General features: G+C 40.2%; 1 protein-coding gene across 3 annotated transcripts in view; it reads left to right on the top strand.

Annotated features, from left to right (window-relative positions):
* NCBP3 (nuclear cap binding subunit 3) overlaps positions 1-8,420 on the top strand; it is a 32,178-nt gene that overhangs the window by 11,402 nt on the left and 12,356 nt on the right. For all 3 annotated transcript variants that reach the window (XR_003001735.1, XM_024734463.1, XM_024734472.1), the window contains exons 4-9: positions 1,853-1,978; positions 3,816-3,944; positions 4,156-4,232; positions 4,975-5,083; positions 7,420-7,519; positions 7,819-7,922. Coding sequence is in view for 2 of the 3 variants with exons in the window: in XM_024734463.1 (XP_024590231.1) it covers positions 1,853-1,978; positions 3,816-3,944; positions 4,156-4,232; positions 4,975-5,083; positions 7,420-7,519; positions 7,819-7,922 (645 nt within the window). In the remaining variant the exon portion in view is untranslated. The remainder of the gene's footprint in view (positions 1-1,852; positions 1,979-3,815; positions 3,945-4,155; positions 4,233-4,974; positions 5,084-7,419; positions 7,520-7,818; positions 7,923-8,420) is intronic.

Here is an 8,420-nt window from a genome sequence, read left to right as displayed (position 1 = left end):
TTTTGTGGTACGCGGGCCTCTCACTGTTGTGGCCTCTCCCGTTGCGGAGCACAGGCTCTGGACGCACAGGCTCAGCGGCCATGGCTCACGGGCCCAGCCGCTCCACGGCATGTGGGATCTTCCCGGACCGGGTCACGAACCCGTGTCCCCTGCGTCGGCAGGCAGACCCTCAACCACTGCACCACCAGGGAAGCCCTATTTGCCTCAAATCTTTTTAAGAATTTAAGCGTAAAGCTAGGTGGTAGATATACAGGTATTTTAAAAATATTTTTTCTTTGTTGATATATTTGCGTATTTCACAATTAAAAAAATTAAATGAGATAATGTGCTTAAAGTATTTAGTAAAAAATTAGCACAATTCTGGTAAGACTGAGGTTCTTTTAGACCACAGCCTTCAACGTTTCTTCCTTCTCAGAGGTAACAGCTCTTATCAGTGTGGAGTGAATTATTCCAGACTTTCTTCTATGTATTTGTGTACACAAATATATACCCTTAGAAAATATATGGTGATATTTATGTTTTAATTTTTTTAATGTATGTATTTTTCTATACCTTTTTTTCACTCAGTAATGTGTCTTAGAATCTTTCCATGGTATATAATAAATTATCTCATTGTTTTTAACTGCTTAATATTCTATAATATGGATAAACCATAATTTATTACTCTGATAGCTACTGGGTTATTAAAATAGTGCTGCAACAAACATCTTTGTGTGGACCTCTCTCTGAACCCATGTGTGTTTAGGATAGATACTGAAGAGAATTCCTTTGCGTATAGGGCATGTGCTTAATTACATTTGTAATAGACACTCCTAGTTGCCCTTCGGAGTGGCTGTGGCAGTTCACACTCTCACCAGCAGAGGGAGGGGCTCTTTCCTCCACACTGCCACCAATTGATACTAAAAGACATGAATTAAAAATATAGTCAGTGGGCTTCCCTGATGGCACAGTGGTTAAGAATCTGCCTGCCAATGTAGGGGACACGGGTTCAAGCCCTGGTCCGGGAAGATCCCACATGCTGCGGAGCAACTAAGCCTGTGCGCCACAACTACTGAGTCTGTGTTCTAGAGCCCGTGAGCCACAAGTACTGAAGCCCGCGTGCCTAGAGCCTGTGCTCCGCAACAAGAGAAGCCACCGCAATGAGAAGCCCACGCTCGCCACAACTAGAGAAAGCCCGTGTGCAGCAGCGAAGACCCAACACAGCCAAAAATAAATAAAATAACAAAACAAAAAAAAACCTGGTCAGTGAAAACTGATACCTTGTTTTAAGGTGGATTATCCTGATAGTAGTGAGGTCAACCATCTCTTCATGTTTATTGGCCTTTTCTGTTTCTTTTTGTGGGAATTGCCTGCTCATGTCCTCTGCCCATTTTTATTTGGGGCTGTCATTTTCTATTGATTTGTAGGATTTCTTTGCTCTACTTTCATACTTTGCTTTACATCCAGGGGCAGTGCCTCTTCTTCTTCTCAGAACTGTCTTGACTGTCGCACATTTCTCATTGACATATCTTTAAAAAATTTTAGAATCAGTGTATCAAGTTCAGTGAATAACCCTGTTGAATTCGGTATTGCTTTTATCATTACAGGTCATTTTGAGACGAGGTGTCATGTATATAATCAACACCATTTGTTTAATCTTCCTCAGCCTAATAAGCCCATTCTGAATAGTCATTTATTTAATGCTATTGCTGTGTGATAAAAATTAAAATAGTTTACCTTACTGTCAAGTCTCATTTTCTTTTGAAATAATTATTATCTCTTTCAGCATATTTCTTTTTAAAATACCTATTATCTGAACTGTTACAACGGGCTACTGGTGGATTGTGCAACAGCAGGTGTCTTGTTTTTCTAGCAATCCCCAAAGTGAGACTGGAGACAATCTACATTTGCGGCGTAGATGAGATGAGTACCCAGGATGTCTTTTCCTATTTTAAAGAATATCCTCCGGCCCACATTGAGTGGTTGGATGATACCTCCTGTAAGTAACCCAGGTTACTTGAATATGCTTCTGTTTATGATTTTAAAAGAATTTTTGCCATCTCAAATGGTGAATGATTTTGGCCAGACTATGTCTAACCTCTGCCTTTAGCCTAGGAGAGAAAAAATTGCTCACTGCTGAGAACCAGAGTGCGTTAACCAGTCTGCCAGATCGTACTCCATGCGTATTCTAAGTCAGCTCAGAGGTGGTTATCCGGCCTCTAGGAGGATGGTTGTTGGCAGCTGAGTCCAGGGTACATGACTGAGGCCTCTCTTAACACCCACAGTTTCCCAACAAAGGGGTGGGTCCAACTGCATAGACTTGGGGCTGCATTTTCAGGGCTTTAGACTTTGTCATTGCAACTTGCCATACAGCTTTTCAGAGGGCTATCTCTGACCTAGAACTAGACCAGAACCCTCTGACACAGTGCCAGACCTCTCATCTCTGCTTGCTTTGGACTGTGTTTTCTGGAGCTTCATCTGCTGGCCCTAATCTGGGGGCTGTTCCACTTGTGAGCTAACTGTAATTTTTAACTTGCATCCCCTCTCCAAGTCTGGCCTGACCTTTGGTACCCACTCTGCTGGCTTCTTGTCTTGCCTCACTTCTAGTCTGGCTTTACTTTCTGCCAGTGTGCTGACCTGCTTTTCCCGGCTGCTTTCTTAGATGTTAATTCATTGAAAGAAGAAGAAGCATGACTGAGTAAAAGTTTTTCTCCTTTTTTCTTAACTTAGACCATCCAAATCAGGGGATGGCAAGCCTTTTTTATAAAGGGCTGGATGATAAATATTGTAGGCTTTGCAGGCCATACAGTCTCTGTGGAATCTACCCAACTTTGCCGTTGTAGCGTGAAAGCAGCCATAGACAATATAACTGAATGAGCCTGGCCGTTCTCTGTAGAACTTTGTTTACAAAAACAGGTGGCAGGTGTGTAGTTTATTATACGTTAGTTATAACTAAATAAAGCCGGTTCAAGTATAAATAGATAAATGGATGGGTGATGGATGGATGGATGAATGAATCAATGATAGCAGGTGGTGGGCTGGATTTGCTAACGCCTGATTTATCTAATTAAAACTGTAGCTAAGGGATGTTAGAGTCAGAGGAACCCTTAGAATCATCCAGTTCACCTATCTCGTATTGTACATCAGAAACTGAGAAACAGAAGTGGGAGGTGATTTGCTCAAGACCATGTGGCATACTATTAACAAAGATGAGAATCTTTAGACCTTCATTTCCCAAACTGAGATACAGGAGTGACATAAGTTTGAGAAACGCTGCTTTAAAGTTAAACTTCTCAAAAACCTTTCCTTGCTAAATTCTCTTAAAGAAGCAAATTAAATTGATTGCTGCAAAGCCAGGTGGCTGTCACGCCTCCATTCTATATATCCCATGGATGCCATCGTCACCCACACTTCACAGTAGGGAAACATCATTTAGCATGTCTGGATAACAAGGAACAGCAGAGGGCTTCCATGTAGGGGGCAGTAGAATAAAGGATAATCTAAATTTATTTGAGAATTTTCACCATCATCATCATCAAGAACTGCTAACACTTATGTATAACAGCCACTGTATACCAGGCAGTTTTAATATACAGAACTCCTTTTCATGGATTACTTGACCATTATTTTGTGGACCCAGTTTGGGAATGTAGCTCTAGGTTGATTTTATCAAAGAAGTTTTACTACCAGGTTCTGTAGTCCTTTCATTCGTTGGTGTGTACATTTACTGATGCCAGTCCATAGCTGAATGAGACTTTAGCAGTGAATATGATGTAGTCTCTGTTCTCAAGAAACTTAACCGTTTGGATGTGATGTAACGTGTTATCTTATTTTAGGTAACGTGGTTTGGTTGGATGAAATGACAGCCACACGAGCCCTTATCAATATGAGTTCCCTGCCAGCCCTGGATAAGATAAGAAGCAGGGATGCCAATGAGGACAAGTCGTCTGAGAAAAGTAAAAAAGGTAACTGACCACAAAGGAGGGACTTTGGGGCTAAAAGTCCTGTCCTTGACAACTTGAGTTTCTGTGCAGTGTTACATAGCATCTCATCGCCAGTTATTTCTGAAATAAGCTATGATGCTTTGGATCATTAGTAAAGAGGAGGAGAAAATATTAGACTTAGCATGTATGAGATGGAGTTAAGATTCATCTGGTCCCTCACGTTCCATTTTAGACAAGCAGGAAGACAGTTCCGATGACGATGAGGCTGAAGAAGGAGAAGTTGAAGATGAGAACGCAAGTGATGTAGAGGTCAGTGAGAGGGCAAAGGTGTCTGTAAGGTTTCACTGTAAACAACTGCTTACTGTCTTGGTATTTAAGCCTTAAAGACTTAATACAGTACGTTGTGTTCTTCCTCTGGCTTTCACCGTTATACCTCCTGAGGGGGCACCAGGCTCTTGGCCTTTAAGTTCGTGTGGCTATAATGAATGATTCATCTTGAGATCTTAGTACTCACACTTCTGTATGAAAGGAAATGGTTTTATTGAGAAATCCTTTGAAATGCTATCAAATCAGTAAAATTAAGGAATAGCAAGTAATGGCATATTTCCTAATGGCATATGTACTATTGTTGGAAATATTAAAGTGTATTCATTTTAAAATTATTTATTAAATGCCTACCATATACCAAATTCTAGGTGCTGGGGGTATAGCGTCAAGCAAAACAAAGTCCTTGCCCTTTCGGAGCCTACATTCTAGTGGGGTAGACAGACAATACACTGATACACAGATATGTAATATAACGTCAGGAAGTGATGAGTGCTGTGAAGAAAAATAAAGAAGGGTAAGCAGATAGAGAATGATGGAGACGATTCTTTTAGACAAGGTGGTCAGCGAAGACCTCTGACTTAGACATCCTGCAGAGGAACTGGTGCTGTAATGCTGGTGGGTATTAGTAAAGGTAGATTGCTTTCTTAATCAGTGGTAACTTTGCTGCTGAATGAATATGAAAAAGGCTTTAATTTTTACGTCGAAAATGCTCTTTTTTCTTAAGTTGGACACGTTGTCTCAGGTAGAAGAAGAATCTCTGCTAAGAAATGATCTTCGTCCAGCGAACAAACTTGCTAAAGGAAATAGGTTATTCATGAGATTTGCTACAAAAGGTAAATGATAATTGGTATTGATTTTTATTGATTTTTATTTTTAATCAAAGTGATTTTTATTGAGTGACACCTCTCTTGAATCAGAACTTAGGTCAGGTAATCTCAAAGCTCCTTCAAACTATAATATTCTGTGCTTATAAAATCAATGACTTGCTGCCTGAGTTGGAATTTCACACATTGAAAGTGAATATTATTTGTATACTTCTGTGGTTTCTAGCTAAAGTAAGTTATTTTCTGTCAAAGCTGGTTTGTCCCATGTGCTTTTCAGCCAGTTTATCATCTGAACTATGAAAACTTTAAAACTGTATTTTAGGTATCATAGCAGTATCTTCCTGGACATTGCTAGTAGTGCCATTCAACTCTCATTCTCTAAAGAATTAAATTAAAAGCCTCTTAACAATTCATAAGGCTTTTTACACATAATGATTTGGGTACACATTAATAATGTGTGTGTGGTGGGGGGGGTTGAGTCAGTTGAGAGTTAATTGGAAATGACAACTCTTCACCCCTGAATACTTCAGTAAGTATTTCTGAAGAACAAGGACTTTGTTTTACACACAGTTATCAAAATCAGGGAACTCAGCATTAATACAATACTGTTACCTAATTCGGAGTCCACATTCAGATTGTACCAGCTCCCCACTCTGTATATTTAAACTACCCGGGGGAGAAAAAAACTGCCTGGCACACAGTGAGTGCTGTGTAAGTGTTAAGAGTTCATGCTGCTGCTGCTGCTGACAATGACGATTATCAAATACATTGGGATTATTCTTTATACTACTCCCCCACTGAACTAGGATCCACTCTAGGACTGGGTGTTTAAGTCTGCCGTGTCGCCTTAGTCTCCCTCAATATGGAACTACTCCTTTGTTTTCCTTGACTGGGACATTTTTAAAGAGGACGGGCTCATTATTTTATAGGCTGCCCCTTAGTTTGTCTGATGTCTCCTAATTAAGTTCGGGTTGTGCGTTTGTACCACAGAAGTGACATTGTGTCACTTTCAGTGCATCATATCAGGAGGCACATTGTGTTTATTTATCCCCTTCCTGAGGATGTTAGCTTTTATCACTTGGTTAGGGTAATGATCGCCAGGTTTCTCCACTATAAAGTTACTCTTTTTCCATTTATAATTTAAAGGTTTGTGGGGAGATGCTTTGAGGTTATGTAAATAGCCTGTTCCTCATCCAGCTTCCATGCAGTAGCTTTAGATCCATTGATGACTTTTCAGCTCTCTCATTTATTAGTTGGCAGTCTGCCGTAAGGAAGAGCTTTCCCTTTTTACCCATTTGTTTATGTATTTACTTACCTTTTTTACTTATATCAGTTTAGAGTCATGGAGGTTTATTCAATGGGTTATCATCTGTTCTATCATTATTTTGATTCACAAATTATTTTGGATTTGGCCAGTAGAGCCTCTTCAAACTGTGTTCTTGTGACACGCCTTCGTGATTCTTTGAGTTCTTTCTTTATGGCACAATAAAACATCTTGTTCTGCCAGACTCAACTTGTACTTTCCCTGCCCCAGATCTGGAATCAGCCGTTTCTCCAAGGAGCTGGTGGGCATGTTTTTTGTAGGGTGCGCATTCTGGTTTGTGGCACCAAGTTTATCTCTAGCACTGGGTACATTCCCATTGGTGTTCATCCGTTGCGTTCAGTGAGTGCCCAGGGAGCTGTCAAGAGACCTTTATGTTATGAAAATATGCGTGCTCACTGACCACCTTTTCTTCCTGTTAACTGGCATTTTAACTTGATAAATGGGGTCTTTTCTTCATTTACTTATTCGAGGGACCATTTGTGTGCATTCTGGATATATGGTGCTGTGCTGTTTTCCTTAAGCCATTTTGAGGAACATCACGGTAAACTGGAAAAAAAATGGTTTGCCTAATACATGGACCTGTGTATAATCTGTTTCTTTGACCCTGATTCTGTGTTATTGGAGTGTTGTCATTCAGAAATGAATATCATCTTTCAGGGGGCAGTGAAAATGCCGCCTCTTCTAAAAGCCTTTTTGATTCCTGAACGCTGGTGATAAGTGATGCTCCCCTGTGCTTCTTGGAGCCTAGTATATTGTATTGTTGTTAATCGTATTTTCTCTATGGAGTCAGCTCCCTAACAGCAGCTTAACCTCCCTCACCTCTGAGTTTTGCTCCACCCCCTCCACAAGGCACTGCGTTAGGAGGCGCTCAGAGAGTGTTTCTAGTGCGTCCTCCCCTTTTGTCGGCTGATTGTGCTGATCTGATCCCAGCCACGAAAAACATTCTTTTTTTTTTTTAAACCCATTCAACATTGTCTTCACACTCACAGGAAATCCTTGGTAACTTGTAATTAATTTTTAGATGACAAAAAGGAACTTGGAGCAGCGAGAAGAAGTCAGTATTACATGAAATATGGGAATCCAAATTACGGAGGCATGAAAGGAATTCTTAGTAATTCTTGGTGAGTCCAAAACCTTAAAATACAATAGTTTAAATAGTACGTAAGCTTTTCATAATCCTTCAGTTGGTATTCTGCAGTGGAATGTCAATACCATATGTGGACGTGAAGGAAAACAAGAAGAAAGAATTCAAGATTTTTAACTGTGGTAAATGGTGTGAGAATGCTGACTTTCAGTTTCATGTGAAATATCTCAGTTTCAGCACCTAACATTGTGTCAGAGTGTAGTTGAAATTAACTAGTGGATTTCAAGGCCCTTCCTGCTGGTTTTTGATTATGTGCTTGTTTTGGCAATGTTGCAGGAAGCGAAGATACCATTCCCGTCGCATTCAGCGGGATGTGATCAAGAAGAGAGCCCTGATTGGGGACGACGTTGGCTTGACATCCTATGAACACCGACATTCCGGTAGTTGCCTGCTCAGCTCTTGGGTAGACACGTGTTTGGCTCCTGAAATCATATTTTTATTCTTAATACAGTCTCTTAAGGTTACAAACTTTATCATCCTCTCTTCCTTGCCCTCACCCTCTGCCAACATATAGGAAAGTAAGTCAAGTCACAATTAATTTGAAATTGCCCTGTACAAAGAGGTCAAATGATTTTATAAAAGCCGTTCTAACAATAAAGGCAAGATGTAGGAAAAATTAAAACTTTTCTTAGGAATCTAATTTTCCTATTAATATCAAAAGCGTGAAAAAAATTTTTTTTAATTATTTTGTTGGATGAGTTGATTTGATCGTTCCTTTGTCTGATGAAAATAAGCTGCTTGTTTAGCGTTCTGTGCTTATTGGCTTGTGCACGTGAATGCCTCAGTAAAGTGGGATATCATGACTTGGGTTTCATTTTGTTTCTTCCTTCTTTTTTCTTTTTCTCTTCCTCTCTCTCCCTTCCCTCCCCCCACCCTCC

The sequence above is a fragment of the Neophocaena asiaeorientalis genome, unplaced genomic scaffold (genome assembly GCF_003031525.2).
Source record: "Neophocaena asiaeorientalis asiaeorientalis breed wild unplaced genomic scaffold, Neophocaena_asiaeorientalis_V1.1 scaffold129, whole genome shotgun sequence".
Lineage (NCBI taxonomy): Eukaryota > Metazoa > Chordata > Mammalia > Artiodactyla > Phocoenidae > Neophocaena > Neophocaena asiaeorientalis.
Note: the sequence above shows the minus strand (reverse complement) of the source record. Positions and strands in the feature narration are given on the sequence as shown.